Source organism: Colias eurytheme, chromosome 27 (genome assembly GCF_061535395.1).
Source record: "Colias eurytheme isolate Ceu_HAF_F1 chromosome 27, ilColEury1 Martin Lab GWU primary, whole genome shotgun sequence".
Classification (NCBI taxonomy): Eukaryota; Metazoa; Arthropoda; class Insecta; order Lepidoptera; family Pieridae; genus Colias; species Colias eurytheme.
In genome coordinates, this window is record NC_143006.1 from 3,334,801 (window position 1) to 3,355,261 (window position 20,461).

Genomic DNA, 20,461 nt, shown 5'->3' on the forward strand with positions numbered 1-20,461 from the left:
CTCTCTAACACTGAAAAAACGTTCAAATCTGATTTATAAATCACGTTATTAAAATTATTGTATCTACTAATTTAATACGATTTCGTTTGAACAAACACTAAACTTTGAACAAGTCTCAACTATGAAAAATTTAAGCTATAAATAACTCGGTTATCAATTAATTTGATAATAAAAAGTCAAAGGCTATGAAATATTGTTGTATGAACTTTCTTTACGTAATTTAATCCATCTCAAACGGTGACACCTCAATAATGAGATATATCAAGGTAAAGGCTGTAGCGATTAGGTATGTATTAAAATTATGATTATTAGTATAAAAGAGTTTTGTAAAATTGTGTATGCTTTCTTAGTTATATTTGTAAATATGTATTTAGTAATCTGTAGTTATATATTATGTGATTTAAATTATGTATGTAGTTTGGTTTGCTTTAGACTTTTGTATATAGTTTACCAATTGATCAATTACAACGGGTCACCATGAAATTTGACTTTGATTGCAAAGCATTAAATTTGGTAGTTTAGGTCGTAATTAGACGGAAAAAAAATATATGGCATGAAAAACTTTGCTTTTGTGCTTAGAAGACTGATTGAACGAAATTTTTAAAAATCTCGGATTTTAATTTTTGATTGAAGATAAAACTATTGAAATAAAAATGTTTATTATTTTTATTAAGTTTTACTATCAAATTAGCTTACAGAAAAGTGGGAAATAACTTAAAAGTGCACACTTTTAATTTTTCTTTTATGTTCATAGCTACTTTCTCTCAATAAACCCCAAATATAGTCGCCCATCATGTTTTCATTGAATTGGCCTTGATAGCGTTGTTCAAAATTTATGATGTCCTGATGGAAACGTTCTCCTTGCTCTTCGGAATAGGCTCCCATATTGTTTTTAAATTTATCCAAATGAGCATGCAGCATATGTACTTTTAATGACATCCTGCAGCCCATGGCCTTAAAATTTGTAATTTGCCTTACCTTCCAAACACCTTTTACAATAACTACAAGCAACATGTGGAGCCCATGGCTTATGTTGATTCCGTACAGGACAGTCAAAATATGCTTCATAGGCTTCACAGAGAACATGAGATGTCTTTAGTTCATATTTCACGTCTCGAACTTTAATAAATTGACCACATATAAAACAAAATGCATCAGCATCGTATTTGCACTTTCGTGACGACATTTTAAGTTATTCTGGGCTTGTAAATAACACCTGATGGTTGTTTATCACTCGGGTGCCATCTAGCGGCACATTGTAAACGTTAACACCCCACTCTCACCGCGTGGTCTTTTTAAAAATATTAAAATCAATTAAAATTTATGAAAAAATTGAAAAATGAGTATTATTATTATAACTATCACAAAAGCAAACTTTATACCGAAAAAAGGTATTTTCTTTTCGTTTTTGTGCATAACTAACTGGAAAATAATAGTATAAACTTTAGGACAAAGAACGAAAATTTTTTTGTCGAGTCGTGTTATCTATCCTATTATTTTATTATTTAATTTTAAGCTATTGCATAGCTTCTATCGCGGGCCTTGAGCGCGGGGACCGAATCCAGAAATTCCGTAACGAAAAAACCTCACGCTCCCCACTCCAACGGGCGCGGAGGTGTGGCTTGAAGGCATGCTATGCAATAGCTTTACCGCGGCAGTCCCCGAGTGCCACACGTCTTTTTTTGTTACATAATTTGAGTCCCTAAGTCGTGACAAAATAAAGACAATATTTATTATGTTTACAGTTAATGCTAGAATCGAAACACTTGGATTCATTTCAGTCTTTGCAAGATAATATATTATATTATATGAAATAGAATATATTACTGTAGCTCATGTGTTATTCTGATGTATGTACATAGGTACATACATGACTGTAAAGTTTCATACAGTAAGAGATACTTAGCATAAGATCAGGCGAGATTGTGGTCAAGCGCTTCCCTATTGACAGTCAGAAAAGATACGCAGTTAAAAAGTAAGATTGTTTTAATGTTTACACTGTTAAAAATGTTCTATAGCAGACTAATCCATATGTCTTTTGCACATTATCTGGTTCCTATTAGTCGCTTTAATTATCAAAAATCAGCCCCTAAAAGGTTGAATTAAGAGATGAAATTGCTTAGACCACGAATGAAACCGCGGCACAAGCAGTAGGTAAATAAAACGTTTATTTGCACAACAAAATTAACAGTAGCCATAAATACAATCAAATGAATATTCCCATTTTTTAATTTCATAAATTTGAATAGCTCTATTAAATAAAGAACGTAAAACAGTTAGGTATAAAATTACCAGGTAACAGCAAGCAAGCATTTTTATATTCGCGTTTTATGATTCTTACGAAATTATTAATTATTTGTGAACATTAATTTTAAATCCATATTTATTGGAAGACGATTACCTTATAAGAAAAGTTTTAATTTTTTTCATAATTATAGCGGATTCATATTTTAAGATCATTTGTGATCTAGTTAATACTAATATCAACTTCATAACAAATTATTGTTTTGCAGTGGTAGATATCATTAATACTGAAAGTTTGTAATATTATGTAAATGTAACATTAGATTATGATTTTAAAATATCTACTCATTTTAAGTGTAGGAAGTGAATTATAATTAAATAAATAATATTTATTTATTTCCTCAAAAAACTTACAACTACAGTTACACAATATTTCATAGTATAAATTGGAGAGGACTGGTGTCTGCGATAGGCAAAAGCCTGTACTGTAGATCGCCACGCTCTCACCCAGTCGAACCGCTTAATATTTGCTAAGTAGTTACTAATATTATGATTATAAATTTTGTTTGCTTGTTTATTTCTTCCTGTCACAAGAGAGCGACTTAACGACATTATTTTCGTATCTAAGGACACAAAAATAATATACACAATACAAAAAAGGCTAGAAAGTACCTACACGGCTAGAGAGTGGCATAGGCTACGTTTTCCATGGCTGTAACACCACATTCCCATAGGATTTTTTTCATAATCCCGTGGGCGAAAAGCTAGTTTCACTATAAATTTATTGTACAAAGATATTGCTTATAATTTACACCACAGTATAAAATAGTAGGCGGGATATCAATCATCGCGCAGGTGACATAGCAGCCACGGAGACGCCTATTGCGGATGCCGGTGTCAATTGTTATATACTATGTAATAACTTGCTTTTAGGTTATCGTGTGTTGGGGGTTTTATTGTATGAATAATACTGAAAATAGAATATAAAGGTTTACGACGAAGAAACGAGTGAGTAATTTTGTAATGTAAATTCATTTTTGGTTTTATTTTGTCAAAATAAAGAAAAAATTGCTAAATTTAAACTAGTAGATCAACGCGCGGCATCGCCTGCTTTAGAAAACTTAATAAATTATATACTGAAACATGTATGATGAAGAAACATACAAATTTTAAACAAATAAATATTGGCACATTTTAATTATACTTTGTCAAAATAACACAAATAGATAACATTGTAGTTTTACTTTTTTAGTGTTTTACTACATAGTGGTGGCTGTAGCTCGCGTTTATCACAAATTATGACAGATGTCAAATGATTTACGTTATTCTTTTTCCCAGAAATAAAAATGTTCTGCCTGATTGTTACAAAGTTTATAATTTTGAGCTAAAAGCCAAATTCTTTTTTAATCCTAAACAAAAATATGACATACCACCTTTAATTCTGTAAGTTGTTAATAAACGTTTCATTCATAAATATAATGAATCTATACTAATATTATAAACAGGAAAGGTTTGTAATTATGTATGTATGGTTTTCACGCATACACTACTGGACCGATTTCAAAAATTCTTTCACCATTAGAAAGCTGCGTCTTCACTGAGCAACATAGGCTATATTGCATTTTCAAAAAAATTAGAGATCCTTACCAAAAATGCAATAATGTAACCCAAGGTGTAAAAAATTCCTAAATAAAAATTCTGTCATCGCGTGCGTTGCGGAATCTATTCCTTGAAATACGAGGATGGTTCTTATGAAAAAAAACGTAAACATGTAGGTACCACGGGCGAAGCCGGGGCGGACCGCTAGTATTGAATAATCATGTTTTTAAACATATAACAAGCTAGTTATATTACGGAAGTAATCAAAAGATTTACCCACAGTTTACCAATATATCCAATAATTACAGTTTGCCGCGCTTTCTGACACCTCCCCTGAAATTTCTAAAAACATAGCTTTGCACTTAAACAACAAAGATTTTCAAGCGCAAAACTTGTACGAAAGTCTGCAATTTCAAACGTTTCGTAGTAATTTGACGGGATTTAAAACTAATTATCAACTTTACCGAAAGTTACTGAGTAAATTAGGTCGTCAAAACGAAAACTTCTATCTGTGCCGGGGTCGGCGTTTTACTGCAATCATTGTTTGTTTAGGTGTACCGACTTTAATAAAATAAATAATGATATGGTGATTGTAGTAGGAACTATGAACAGTTTATTTTAATGTGATTTTATTTTATTGTGCCCCGCGGTTTCACCCGCATTGCTCCACTCCTGTTGGTCGTAGCGTGATGATATAATATATAGCCTTCCTCGATAAATGGGCTATCTAACACTGAAAGAATTTTTCAAATCGAACCAGTAGTTCCTGAGATTAGCGCGTTCAAACAAACAATCTCTTCATATTTATAATATTAGTAGATACAACCGCCTTTCTATCTATGACATTTTGCCATCAAAACTCTTCTATAAAGAATATAAAGAAAACAAACTGACATCTTATGTCACACGTAATGTGATCTCCAAATCAAAAACGTAAAATAAAAACATTTAAACAATGCCATGATTTCGATATTATACTAACATTGAATTTATTTCAATGTTAATTTTATATATTATATCTTAATTTAATAAATTTCAAATGGGTTTGCTAAATAGTAAAGAGATTATGACAAAGAGAAAAATCGATGAAGCTACGAGTAACACCAGGTGAGGAGCCTATTTAAAATTCCTTTCCTAATAATAATTATATTACACTAGTACTACTACGATTAATTTACTACTAGTACATGTGCTTTGCCTACGTTGTCTAAAACTTAGTACTTAGTAAAAACAGAAATACGCTATTTTTGAGTATATCGCGAACAGACAGACTGACGCTGCGGTAATATAGGTATAGATAATATTATGTAGAGATGGTTATAAACTTATAAGGTTGGAAACTTAGTATTAGTAAAAGAAAATAAAATAAACTACCTTATCCCGAGTCCGGTATTTATTTGCAGTTCATAAAAATCATTAGGTAAATTAAAATGGCCTGATTATTGTTTTTGAGTTACTAGTAGTGTAAACACTTCCTTCATTGTATTCGTAGTCGTTTATAATATTTTTTTTTATTTTATTACTACAACAAGTATTATTCCCGCGGTATCGCCCGCTTAGTCAAAAACCTGCGTCTCGAATAACTCTATTAAAAAAACCGAATCAAAATCCATTGCGTAGTTTTAAAGATTTAAGCATACAAAGGGACATAGGGACAGAGAAAGCGACTTTGTTTTATACTACATAATATTATGTAGTGATGATTAATTTATAATGAAATTTGCTGTACTCCAGTTAGTAACATTATAAGAAATTTATTAGTATAATGTTGTGTGTAGCTTCTTCCCGGAATATATACTTAGAAAATGAAATCTTCAAAGTTCAACGACCCACTTTTCGGCGTAAATTACACGCAATCTTTAAGAAAGTTGGATGACAGAATTGGCTTTTAATGATAAGGCTCCCTCTTAAATGCTTTTGTCTATATCAAAACTCAAGCTATAAATAATATTACTTTTTTATTTTCTTGCAATTGTACATTTAAGGCTCTTTATCTATATTAAATTTTGTTTGTTTGCTTGAACTCAGATATGCGAGTTCAGTTCAGTTCAGTTCAGTCAGGAACCACGGTTCAGTCGATTTGAAAAATTGTGTGTTCCGCTGAAACATTATAATATTAAAGAGGTTTTTTCGAATAGACAAAATATTTTCTATGCCTTAATTTTTAACTTAACACAATCTCAAGGGCATAGGCTTGAGACAACTTCGTCTTATCTTTGACTTGTGAGATTTATAACTAGAAAAACGAAACGAACTAAAAAGAAAAACTTTTTAGTTTTTAACCTCTAGACCGAAACTTAATCTGAAGACATCTAAACCACATAGGAATATAGTTTTTTCTTGTGTTTTATCCTCTAGTACATAAAAGATTCTTACGAATCTTTAATCTACTAGCTGTGCTCCGCGGTTTCACCCGCATTGCTCCGCTCCTGTTGGTCTTAGCGTGATGATGTAATATTATAGCCTATAGCCTCCCTCGATAAACGGGCTATCTAACACCGAAGGAGATTAGCGCGTTCAAACAAACAAACTTTTCAGCTTTATAATATTAGTATAGATGTGTTATTATCTCAATGTACAAAGCATCAACGTGAGTAGGTACAGATAATTTTAAATTATCTAAAAATTAAGAAAAACCTGTTACAGAATTTTAGGTTTCTCTAAAAATGCATTCTAAATTGCTTGTAACCTTTTAAATTGTGGAAGCGTTTATAATGCTTATAATTTTTTGTTTGTTTTTCAGTTTATCAAACCTTCGTTACGTCATCGCGACCAATAAATCAAAATGGAAATTGTTCCGAAAGAGGGAGTAAGTATTATTTTATAATATTTTATACATATTAAAGTCAAAATCACACATAAGCATACAATGAAAATATTGTTAATTATCGTAGGTATTAAATAAGGTTTTAATATTGTATGATGTTTGTTTGTATAACTCCTTCACGCAAAAACTGCTGAACCGATTTTCATGAAATTTGGTAGGTACATACATAGATGATAACTTGGATAGTTTTTATACGGCACATAAGTTAAACAAATATTTACGAATAAAATCACAGCAAAATCTGCATATTTAAAATATTATATTACGTTCTAAGTCTCACCTTGTTAAATTTAAATAAAAATACACAGAATAGCGCCAATACCGGCGTACACGGCGGCGTCAGTGAGACCTGTGAAGGGATGTCCCTGCGGTAACAACGGGCCGTGTAAGCAGAAAATAACTCCGAAAGGCGTCACCATACATTATCCGCAAAAGTACGTTGATACTATACTTATAGCTTTGTCAGATAGAACGCGTTAAAAACGCGCGTCAAAGCGCTAACTCTTTTTTTTAAGTGGGGAAATCTTGCATAGATACCTACGGCCTCCGGGGAAAGGGCCGTGGGTTATGTCGGATTCCTACCGACCAAAACCCCACTGTATTCCGTCAAGCCGCATCAACGACGGGGCCACGGGTATAGGTAGAATTCGTCCGTGACCCCATCAGCAGCTGCCCGTCTCCAAACCAACACAAACTATTTATGAGCCCGCCAACTCTGACCTCATGGGGCGGCGTGAGCAGAACACGTCTCACGCCGCCTCATCTCACCGGACGATGGACTAAATCCCCGGTCAAAGCGCTAACCTAACGCCGCTTTGTGACGTCGAGTTGTCTTGTTCTCTGCTGTAGCATGCCGTCATGGATCCACTTCACAATGGGCAGCGTTGGGCGAGTAGAGGCAATCACAATTGTGTAGAAGGCCTAAATGTCTATGATTGGCCGTCATTGTAGATGATAATTCATAGACGTGGTAATAGCAACAAACATAAACGATCATTTGTTGGGCCAACGTTACCCATTGTGATGAGGGCCTATCATGCTAACATGATGAGACGCTTTGATGCGCTCTAAGAACGCGTTGTATGTGACGGGGCATTAGATTTGTGTCAAATATAATTGAAATGTATCTTTATATAGAACGCGACTATATAGAGCGCGCACTTTTAGTATAGAAGCGCGAACACGAAAACTATCGTCAAAGTAGTATTGCCATGGAGATTATTTGTATAGGAATTTGAAAAAAGTTAAGTAAATGTGCATGCAGTTCTAACAAAACGAAATAACATATTATTCTATGGCGTCGTTACTATACCCGGCGCGGCCTAAGATGATCCCTATGACACTGACAGTTATTGTCAAGAGACAAACTTGTAATGGCGTCACCATTAAATTAGAAACGTATTGGAGGCGTCCAAAAATGGCATTTATTAATTTTTACGTAGCTTTATGCCATTACAATGATATTCCGTTGGAATTATAACAATTCTTAACATTTACGAGAAATTATATCAATCTGACTTTACGTTTACGTCCTTCAAAACTTACATCATTGGCATTTATCGACTAGTGCGGAAAGTATCGATAAACAAATTTCGATAATGGAAACGAGTTCACATTTTTTCCATGCTTAAGCTATAGTTTATTCTCTATTGAATGGAACAGAAGATCGCAGCATAATTAATTAATTAATTACCGTTCGCGTTAATTTACTTACCTATGATAATATAAGTTTTTTAGAAAAATTAAATGGGGGATTCCATTTTCATGATAAAATAATATACACTGTGTTAAACGGGTTAAAGATTACGAGAAAATGATAAGGTGCATTTTTATGTTTTGGAAAACTTTCGTTTTACTTACCGTTTCGTTTACATAATAGACGTTAAAAATTCATTTTATAATATTTGTAAAAACATGTTTACCGACGTGGCTGTCACGTGGCTAAAATAGTAAAGTATCGACACGATCCATCATACGAGCAATCACTAAGACGAACTGTCATAGGGATCATCTTAGGCCGCGCCGGGTATAGGTTACGTTGCTGAATTTTGTTGAACTGTCAAATGTTGCCTATTAAAAAGGCTCTACTAGAGCGTTTGAAGGGATACTATGTAATTTAATCACATACGTCATCATTAAGAGTGAATTTCCTTCGACGTTCATAATGTAACCTTACAACAGAATCCCACGTTATCTATACTAATATTATAAAGCTAAAGAGATTTTTGTTTGAACGCGCTAATCTCAGGAACTACTGGTCCGATTTAAAAAAAATCTTTCGGTGATAGATAGCCCATTATCGAGGAAGGCTATAGGAGTATATGTATATCACGCTAAGACCAATAGGAGCGAAGCATTGGGAGTGAAATCGCGGAGCACAGCTAGTAATTGTCCGTATTTATGCAAAATGGAACCACTCGACAAATTTCGTTTTTTGCTTTTATTGAAGAATACTCATCCAAAAGTGGTCTAAATTCTTATACAAACAAGAACCACCTGATTTTTACGTTGGAAACAAGGTATACTAAAAGCAGAAAGGAACCACCAGCAACAACGAATAATACCATATTAAGCAAAACCGAACCACAGCACCACGGGACTGCTTTGTTCAAACAAATAAACGATATTACTATCATGTCATTTTATACAAAACAGATCCACACCTACTTGGTACCATTATACATTACACATATTTCTATTTATAACAATTATTTTTAATACACAAAATGGAACCAAGTTTCTGTGGTATGGTTATGCGTAAAATAAATACATAATTTAACTGTAATTTTTTATTGCAAAATAAAACCACAAGCATTCGGTTCTATTATGCATAAATAAATATTGTAAAACATTCTGAAAACCATCATCGCTATATGGAACCAAATGCCTTGACTTGTTACAATGCTTCTCATCTTTAAACAACGTATTTCATTACTTAAGTGCAAAACTCCGATATTTTAAGTAAAACGTCGAACATCTGTCAATATAGGTGACATTCAGCGAAGTAGTTCGAATACGCGACGGTGTTTTTTTCCTCCGCGAAGTCAGTTCTATTGTTTTTGTTAATTACCTTTAAAATTAAAATGTTTAGTAATAAATAAATAAGCAAGCAATGGGTAAGAAAAGCATTGGAGACGAACACCGAAGATAATAATGAAGATACAACGGGTAAGTAGTTTTATTTAATGCATTTAAGTACTTATTGAATCTGAGATGCAGGTACGCTTATCCACTTTTGATTCATTCCCGATTGTGGTGTGATTTTAAGAAGATAGTTCATTAAGTAAGAACAAGAGGAATCCTCTGTGGATTTACGTATTTTAACGACAATGTCGTTGTTCACGAAGGCGAGTCGAATTAAGAGTCATTTTGTTACGATTCATCTGTCATTGTGAGATGAAACTACTAAAGTCTAAACCCTGTTTTAAAAATAACTGTCGATGATCTAGGTACCTACCTACTATTTTGGTAAAATACGTTTAGATGTATTTCTGATGCCGCTGTAACAACAAATACTAAAAAACAGAATAAAAAAAGACGTGTGGCACTCGGGGACTGCCGCGGTAAAGTTATTGCATAGCATGCCTTCAAGCCACACCTCCGAGCCCGTCGGAGTGAGGTTTTTTCGTAACGGAATTTCTCGATTCGGTCCCCGCGCTCAAGGCCCGCGATAGAAGCTATGCAATAGCTTAATAAATATTTAAGAAGCTCCCATACAATAAGCCGTGATTTTTTTGGCGTTTTTATAGATAATGGTACGGAACTCTTCGTTGCGCGAGTCCGACTCGCACTTAGCCAGTTTTTTGTACATGGCGCATGTACATACAACATACTTAGTCGTCTAGTAGGGACACGGCTTTATAAGAACTAATAATATTTTGCTGTCGCCATATACCTACCTACGTATAAAAGCCACGCGGCTTTATTTAAAGCTTTTTTCTTTTTATTACAGAAGATAACGAAGAACCTTATACGTCGCTGCCTCTGGAGAAGCTTTCTTCACCTTCTAGCGATATTCAGTCCATATTACATCTCATTCCACAAGATGCACAGTTTTTATAACGGTCTCATTAGTGATGATGCAATAGAAGACCACATAGATGGACTAGACACGGTGGATTTTGAAATCCAATTTGATGATAACGTCGAATAAACGTCCTATATAAGTATTATTTTATGTATTTTATTAATTAAAGCTTTAATTACGATATTATAAATACATAGTTTCATTTATATCATGAAATCCCTGGGATGTGGTTCCTTTTTGTATAAGAGAAAACCTATCAATTGATAAATGTTAAAAGGAACCACATGCACATTTTCTTAATTATCTAGAAAGTTTAAGAATATTCAGAGCAAATTTATATACACATACTTAAATAAGTAATTTATCAATGAATTTAAATAAAATAAATTTTAATTTTACTTCATCTAACAGAGCTGCAAATGTTTTTGTAAATCCTTTGATATCTCAGAAGTGCGTTTTTGCTGGGTGGTTCCTTTTTGCTTAAATACGGACAATTTATAATGCACATAGGGCCGATTTTTCAATCCCTGGTTAAAACTTAACCGTCCAATAAAGTATTACACGATAATATTAAAATGTCATCTGTAAACTGTCAATTGCGGGCAATAAGAATACATTTTGAAATGGTAGTTTTATACGTTATTCGACGAATAAGTTTTAACCAAGGATTGAAAAATTAGCCCTAAATATAATATTACACTATTCCATACAAAGTTATATCTCATGTTCACTGTTACCGGGTGCATTGTAGCGACTGAGGGACTTTAAAACTTGTCAAACTTAAGTGTAGCTTATGATTTTCAAGTATTCCCTGCCTTACCGTGTTTCACGACGTTCAACTTCTACTACGGATTTATATGGACGTAAAAAGTACATCTGGAATGTGTTTCGATGTATTTTGTTATCACCTGATATTAAGGTTCGTTATATTTTTGGATTGTAATGTGAAATAAAATTTATGTACTTACATAGATTTGTAATATATAAAAAGTTAATATATTTTTTGCATGAAGATCTCTCCCTCTCCCTCTCCCTCTCCCCCTCCCTCTCCCTCTCCCTCTCCCTCTCCCTCTCCCTCTCCCTCTCCCTCTCCCTCTCCCTCTCCCTCTCCCTCTCCCTCTCCCTCTCCCTCTCCCTCTCCCTCTCCCTCTCCCTCTCCCTCTCCCTCTCCCTCTCCCTCTCCCTCTCCCTCTCCCTCTCCCTCTCCCTCTCCCTCTCCCTCTCCCTCTCCCTCTCCCTCTCCCTCTCCCTCTCCCTCGCCCTCTCCCTCTCCCTCTCCCTCTCCCTCTCCCTCTCCCTCTCCTTCTCTCTCTCACTCTCCTTCCAACTCTCCTTCTCACTCTCACTCTCCCTCTCCCTCTCCCTCTCCATCCCCCCTCCCTCTCACTCTCACTCTCACTCTCCCTCTCACTCTCACTCTCCCTCTCCATCCACTCTCGCTCGCCCTCTCTCTCCCTCTCCCTCTCACTCCCACTCTCCCTCTCCCTCTCCCTCCCCGCTCCCTCTCACTCTCCCTCTCACTCTCCCTCTCACTCTCCCTCTCACTCTCACTCTCCCACTCCCTCTCCCTCTCCCTCTTCCTCTCCCTCTCCCTCTCCCTCTCACTCTCGCTCTCCCTCTCACTCTCACTCTCACTCTCCTTCTCCCTCTCCCTCTCCCTCTCCCTCTCCCTCTCCCACTCCCTCTCCCTCTCACTCTCACTCTCCTTCTCACTCTCCTACTCACTCTCCCTCTCACTCCCTCTCCCTCTCCCTCTCCCTTATCATCATCGTCATCCTCATCCTCATCCTCATCATCATCTTCATGGAAGAGAAGAATAATATTTTACTACTAATATTAATTACACTATGGATAAATTATAATAGCGCAAACATACAGATTCTCTCACAGGCGAAACATTTTCTTCCACCACCTATTCAATAAATATTGTATGAAAACATGACATAGTAACGCAAAATAATATACATCTATGCGACGATGTTTCAGAACTAACGTTTTCGCATAAAATTATATTAAATGTATCTATGTAAAAATTTCAGGAAGAAAAAGCTTTTTGGTGCCAATAAAGGATACGTACCGCCGCAAAATACCAAGAGCTATTATAATAGCAATAAGTAAGTGTTTTTTTACAATTATTATTTCTTTTATTAAGCTATTGCATAGCTTTTATCTCAGACTATGAGCGCGGCGACCGAATGTAAAAATTTCGTAAAGAAAAAACCTAACACCCCCCACTCCAACCGGCACAGCGATGCAATAGCTTTACCGCGGCAGTCCTCGAGTGCCACGCGTATTTTTTTTATAAACCAAAACGTCATGAGAAAAATGATTAAATATTTATATAGACTCGTTTTATCCCGCGGTTTTACTCGTTGTTAAGTATGAGAGACCAGCTGCAGCAGTTGTTATACCTATAACAGTATGTCATTCCTATTTCTGTAATTGAGGCATTAATTGTACAAAATATTGTTTTATATTCGACTTAATTCCTAAGATAAAGCTATTTCACACGTATCTATAATATTATAATAATAATATATTCTCACTTAAAACGTAAAGCTATGAAATTATAATTAAGTGCCAAAATAAACGCACGAACTCGACACCCCTTTCTTTATGTTGAAATGAATTATTTTTCTTTGCAAAAGATTTAACCCAAAGGTGAAAAAGGCCAAAACTGCCAGGGGTCGAATTAAGAAGAGAGTTAGTAGAAATATTTCCTTCCCTTTCCCGTTCTGTTTTGAATGAGGTAAGTTTTTATTTCATGGTAAAGTTAAGATGATGAATTAAGTGTACACGTAGGAATCTAGAAGTCTGGGAAATTTCATCCGAATCCGTTTAGCGGGTTACATGTGATGACATATAAATAAACAAACTATCAAATTAGGCTGTATAGAATTCAACATAAAATATAAATTTTATATTTCGTGCAGTTGTATTAATCATTCGTTTTACTGGACGAAGCAAAGCAAAAATTGGCTTCTCTTCTATTTTATTCATCTAAAAGGAAAATGATTTAAAAGCAAAATAAAACATAATATAATATAATATCTGAATGTAAAATGGCATCCAAATTACTTTAAAATCACTACATAGTATAAAACAAAGTCGCTTTCTCTGTCCCTATGTCCCTTTGTATGCTTAAATCTTTAAAACTACGCAACGGATTTTGATGCGGTTTTTTATAATAAATAGAGTGATTCAAGAGGAAGGTTTTAGTATATAATTTATTAGGTTTTAGACAAAGCGGGCGAAGCCGGGGGCGGTAAGCTAGTATAATATAATACATCTCATACGTGTTGCTTGTTTTGTATTATCAGTATGAGCTGTTACTGTTACAAAGTAAATTCTACGTTATAATATATCTACGAGAACATCGAGCTTATTCCCAAAAGAGTCATCAAAAGTGCTAGTGAGAACTTCGTTAGTCATTTATTCCACATTAATAGTGATTAAATTAATACGAAAAAGTTTTAACAAAATATTCTTGGCTTGATAAGTATGCTTTTTGAAGCTAATGTAAAATAACAGTAACTATAGCTGGAACTTGAAACGTTAAAAAGTTCTTTAAAATTAAATAACCGGCCAAGTGCGAGTCGGGCTCGCGCACAAAGGGTTCCGTAGCAGCAAATATAATAAATTACAGTTAAATCAACCTATCTCAAAAACTATAAGAGATACTTTGATCAAACCAAAAATCGTTGAAAGAGTTAATTAGCATGCATCACCTCTATTTTTTTTAGAATTTTATACCCCGTAGTTATAAAAATAGAGGGGGGGGGACATACTTTTTACGACTTTGAGAGCTGATATCTCAAAAACCGTTCACTTTAAGAAAAATGTTTTTTAGAAAACTTTATATCATTTTAAAAGACCTTTCCATTGATACCCCACACGGGTATGTACATCGAAAAAAAAAATTTCATCCCTCAGTTACATGTATGGGGGGCCCCACCCCCAATTCTTTTTTTTACTATTTAGTGTCATATTTTTGTAGCGGTTCATACAACACATATTCCCATCAAATTTCATCACTGTAGTACTTATAGTTTCCGAGTAAATCGGCTGTGACAGACGGACAGACGGACAGACGGACAGACGGACATGACGAAACTATAAGGGTTCCGTTTTTGCCATTTTGGCTACGGAACCCTAAAAATCATGTTATTATCTTTCTTTCTTTCATAGTACTAATATTACTCAAAAATTTATACAGATTTTATCTGTGTAAAACAAAATCTCTCTCGTCAATAATTTTAGTAACATATTGCTGTACATATTATACACAGTCAAAAAAAAATCATTGGGAAATTTAAAAAAAAGCCTCTGAATACGACAATGCAATACTTATCAACATATTCAACACTTTGATATAATTTTGTTTTTAAAGCATTTCATATTCAATACTTTTCTACCCTCCAAAGTTAACTCAATTAAAATAATAACATTAATTAAGTTAATCTTGTTTCAGCCCGCGTCCCAAAGTTAAGATAGTGCGCGAAAGGAAGTTCCCCACCTGGAGATTAGACAAGATAATTTACTACAGGCAAGTGTACTTTGAGCGAGGTTTATGGTCCTTCGAGTAGGTATATCTTATGGTGAATTTGCTGGCAACCTCTTGGCCTTGGAGTAGAGAACATTAAAACTTTTGTTACTTAAGAAACATAGGACAGTTCTTTCGTAGGCATCATTATTAACACGATGAAAAACTAAAATACTAAATTGACGTAAGCGACGATTTTTAAATAGCATCTACCTACAGTGATTTTGCAGACGCTGATCTACCTACAGTGATAGAGGTCAAGTTCAATAAACAAATAATAATTATAATTGTTATTATTTCGTTGCTTATCAAATACAAGACAGTTCTTTGCCATAATTAAACCCATTTATTTATTCACCTAGACTTAATCTCGAAGCATTTTTGAATCGTAAAGTTAATGATCCTTCGAGTGTGTATGGTGGATTTTTTGGATTGCATCTTATAGATTTTTTCTGACACGTTTTAATGATTTTAAGCTATTGCATAGCTTCTATCGCGGGCCTTGAGCGTGGGGACCGAATCGAGAAATTCCGTAACGAAAAAACCTCACGCTCCCCACTCCGACGGGCTCGGAGGTGTGGCGTCAAGGCATGCTATGCAATAGCTTTACCGCGGAGGTCCCCGAGTGTCACACGTCTTTTTTTATGCTGCTGAATCAATTTAGGAGTTCATATATTGTTGTACTGTTATTTAATGATAGAGTAATAATTTCACACAGCTTAGATTATTTTTTGGAAGGCACAATATACTTTCATATGAATAAGTTGTAGCTACAATAATTCATAGGAAATTAGTTTAAAGTACTTACACCTTTTTTCCCTTGTCTAGAGAAGCAATTTAAGCCTTGGATATTAACGCGACTGTGTTTGTAAAAAAATGGTTCAGATATTGTAATATCACAGTAAAAAAATACAAAAGGTTTTTTAAATACAAATATTTACATTAAATGTTTGTTCAGTTTAAAATTTAACGATGATTATACAAGTCAATAACTGCGTTAAAAACAACCGACTTCAAACTTGCACTTGCAACATTTACAAATACAGACAAAAATGCTCAGAAAATAAAAACTACTGGGCCTATCCGAATAAAATTTTTATGGGACCAATTCGACACCATTCCGCATCGAACAAAAAAAGAATCACGTAAATCGGTTCAGAAACCACGGAGAAATCGGTGTACATACATTAAAAAAAAAAAAAAAAAAAAAACATACCGGCCGAATTGATAACCTCCTCCTTTTTTTTGAAGTCGGTTAAAAATATTATATTCTAAGATACAATTTCCTTTTTTTCAGGCCAATATTGCGAAGAACACTCATGTGAAGTTCTAAGAAATATAACTACGTTTTTGAAAACATGTTTTGTTCAAGAAATACAATTTGTATAAGATCCACGTTATCTTTTATTTAAGTAAATACCGTTTTAAATGCCTTTACAATTTGCCTGAATGTAAATTGATGGTTTACTGGATTGTAATTGGCCTAACCCCCTTTTTTTAGACGTCTCGGTTTCTATTGTTTAATACTCACCTAAAATAAAACACATAAAACCCTCCATAAAAACAATTTATCAAAACGTACGCAAAGAAAATCAAGAAAATATTTGCAAAACGTATTATAACAATTACTTACATAAATTGATTTCAAGCAAACAGTCCCTAATACACTCTAATACGTCATGTCTCCGACCGACTTCAAACCTAAGACACGAGCAGTATATAAATCATCTCTATTGAATGCCATAAGTCCGGAACACGGATTTACCTGTACTAGATGGAACAAGCCAAACGTGTATGTGAAGTGGCGTTTTGCTCCTAGTTGCCTGTTGCCACACCTCTGCAATTGAAGATAGACAACAGAAATGGAGGTAGGCTTTTAGAAACATTGAAGGATAATGTGTAGATTATGTTGTCATAGCTTGTATCTACAAAATATTAAGTACAATCCCAGGAATATTGTACTTATTATTGGCTAAATTACCGGGTAATTCACCAGTAAGATAAGTAGACGATTGTAAGAAATAATAAAACTATCTGATATCAAACATAATTATTATACTTATTTGTAAAAGTTCCAGTTTCCTGCACAGAAAAGAACATCCTTCCGAAAATCCTCAAATACATAGAATTCTTCACTAGCTAAAGCCACGATCTTCCCCATAAAATGCGGCATCCAGTACCACATCTCTAATTCGGTTTTCAAGACCCTTGTCACGCGTCTCTGACTTTTATCCTTTGTTCTACCTCATGCTGAGGATTGCAGATTCGGGATAAATCAGCTTTTTATTACCCGTCAATTCGCACCAGATGGCGCCACGTGGACACTCCGTTTGAAAGAAATTTAATACCATTTTAATATATACGATTTTCTCACCTTCTAGTGTTATGGAATATGTGCGAAAAATGGTATGGTAAATAATTTTTGGTTGTTTAAGGACGGATTTCATGGATAAGTTGTTACAGGTAAGATTCAAATATTTTAAACCCTTGGGCAGTTATTTAAGCATTAATTTATGAAACCATTTCATTTAGTTACTTTTTTATAGAGTACTTACTAATTTAAATATACAGCAAAGTGACATAACAGTTAAAAAACATGCTAACTTAAAATAAAGAAATACGTCTAACTTTACGTCTACTTTTTATTTTGTTAATTTTAAGCAGTTTTTGGAAGCTGATAAGTCGTCTCTCTTCTAGTATACACAAGTCAATCTATATGAATCTACAGAACATTGACAATATTGTTAAGTATTTATTCGTCGCAAAGAAATATAAATCCGATACAATTTCTTTGTTTCAAAGTAATTAAAAGTTGGTCATTACACAAGGAATGTTCCAACCTGCTTGCTTTCAATCACTCTGCAAGTCGCCTAACTTAGATTAGTTTAAAATTGTTTTTGTTACATTTAAATAAAATAACATTGTATTGTTAATAATCTAATATATATTATAAAGGCGAAAGTTTGTAAGGATGTATGGATGTATGGATGTTTGTTACTCTTTCACTACTGAACCGATTACAATGAAATTTAGCACACATATAGAGGGTAACTTGGATTAACACATAAGATTTTATCCCGGAAATCCTACGGGAACGGGAACTATGCGGGTTTTCCTTTGAAAATGCGGGCGAAGCCGCGGGCGGAAATCTAGTATATTATAAAGGCGAAAGTTTGTAAGGATGTATGGATGTTTGTTACTCTTTCACGTAAAAACTACTGAACCGATTACAATGAAATTTAGCACACATATAGAGGGTAACTTGGATTAACACATAGGATAGTTTTTATCCCGGAAATCCTACGGGAACGGGAACTATGCGGGTTTTCCTTTGCAAACGCGGGCGAAACCACGGGCGGAAATCTAGTGATGGGATAAAGTTAAATGTTCTGGGAATTGCGTAGGATACTAATTAAGGCGTTCTCAGTAGCTTATTGTTGAAGGTAATAATAGACCGGGAGATACTGACACAAAATTTCGAGTCATTTGTAACAGGATGGCGGTTCTACAGGGGTCTTAGTACGCAATGACAAAAAGAAAAACGATGGTGTGAACACTGGTACCGGCGGCTTAGTCGCGTGGGCGTTAGTCGAACTCGTCGTAAAAATAGCGAAAGTCAAACGATTTGTAACACAAAAATTTTAGAATTTACCGATAGCCCATAAAAAAGAAGTAGGTGGTAGTGTCATGCCATACTTTTCCGGTGTGACTTACAGCCCGCCATACCGACGCAAATGTGTTGATTTAAAAAAAAACAATTCAACCATTTGTACCAGGCTAACTTTTGCACAGGTAACCATCGTCGTGTAGCCATTTACGAAAATCACCATACCATACTTTTCGGACGATTCCAAATGGTCGCCATACCGACGAAAATCTGCAAAAATTTTTTTTTCGCCAAACTTTTTGTACCAGTATTGCATTTGGATTTTTGGAGAGTATTTGATAAAATGTGACCATTATTATATTTGCCATACTTCTAGTAGGGGGAAAAAGTGCTGCCATACTTCATATTAGAATTTATTATTAATTTATAGAAGTGAAGATTTCTACCACCTAGATCTTTGAAATTTTGTATTTATATTTGTTGAACCTCAAACTTATAGGAAAGATTAATGCCATACTGTTACAAATCGTTCAAAATACGAATAAAATCATACAATAAAAAAAAAATCTTATACACATTCGCCACCTCCCACAGGTATGGCATTATCACACTTCTATTTATAATCATTCAAGAGTTGTTGAAAAAAAAAATTAGGGTGTTATAAATGGTTCGGCGAAAAAAAAAATTTGCAGATTTTCAGCGGTATGGCGACCATTTGGAATCGTCCGAAAAGTATGGCATGGCGATTTTCGTAAATGGCTGCACGACGATGGTTACCTGTGCAAAAGTTAGCCTGGTACAAATGGTTGAATTGTTTTTTTTAAATCAACACATTCGCGTCGGTATGGCGGGCTGTAAGTCACACCGGAAAAGTATGGCATGACACTACCGCCTACTTCTTTTTTATGGGCTATCGGTAAATTCTAAAATTTTTGTGTTACAAATCGTTTGACTTCACTATTTTTCCGACGAGTTCGACTAACGCCCACGCGACTAAGCCGCCGGTACCAGCATTCACACCATCGTTTTTCTTTTTGTCATTGCGTACTAAGACCCCTGTAGAACCGCCATCCTGTTACAAATGACTTGAAATTTTGTGTCAGTATCTCCCGGTCTATAATGGAAGTTATCGTAACTGAATATTTTTCGTAGAATAATATTATGAATAGAAATAGATCTTACTAGATTTCCGCCCGCGGCTTCGCCCGCGTTTTCAAAGGAAAACCCGCATAGTTCCCGTTCCCGTGGGATTTCCGGGATAAAACCTATCCTATGTGTTAATCCAAGTTACCCTCTATATGTGTGCTAAATTTCATTGTAATCGGTTCAGTAGTTTTTGCGTGAAAGAGTAACAAACATCCATACAAACTTTCACCTTTATAATAGTATTGAGATAAGCAAACTAGATTATTAGGACATTTCATGCACACTATGTGTATTGTGTACTATAAAATTTAATAATATCTCACTCTGATCTTAAATGATCTTCTTCAAAAGAAGAAGAAGAACAAATACTTAACATGTTAATTTTCGTTTTATCATCGTATTTTTATGTTTGAAATAACACATTTTTTAAATATTATGTATAATAATTATGTCAAATATTTAATATTA

The 20,461-nt window shown here is 34.5% G+C and overlaps 1 protein-coding gene and 1 long non-coding RNA gene across 2 annotated transcripts; both read left to right on the forward strand.

The window, feature by feature from the left end:
- Positions 1 to 4,882: 4,882 nt before the first annotated feature.
- On the forward strand, positions 4,883 to 13,445 carry LOC149896820 (uncharacterized). Its single transcript, XM_090117283.1, has 5 exons — positions 4,883 to 4,950; positions 6,587 to 6,652; positions 6,979 to 7,104; positions 12,737 to 12,811; positions 13,340 to 13,445. The coding sequence occupies exons 1-5, from the start codon at positions 4,883 to 4,885 to the stop codon at positions 13,443 to 13,445; spliced, it is 441 nt and encodes a 146-aa protein (XP_089973409.1).
- Positions 9,756 to 11,190, forward strand: LOC149896821 (uncharacterized). Its single transcript, XR_016458283.1, has 2 exons — positions 9,756 to 9,838; positions 10,623 to 11,190. It is a non-coding gene; the product is annotated as an uncharacterized LOC149896821 (long non-coding RNA).
- Positions 13,446 to 20,461: the final 7,016 nt, after the last annotated feature.

What these genes read in the sequence shown, in the direction of transcription:
- LOC149896820 (XM_090117283.1), top strand. Translation starts at nt 4,883, where the DNA reads ATGGGTTTGCTAAATAGTAAAGAGATTATGACAAAGAGAAAAATCGAT. An exon ending in GAAGCTACGAGTAACACCAG is followed by an intron (nt 4,951 to 6,586) that starts GTGAGGAGCCTA and finishes TTTGTTTTTCAG; the next exon opens with TTTATCAAACCTTCGTTACG. An exon ending in ACCATACATTATCCGCAAAA is followed by an intron (nt 7,105 to 12,736) that starts GTACGTTGATAC and finishes TAAAAATTTCAG; the next exon opens with GAAGAAAAAGCTTTTTGGTG.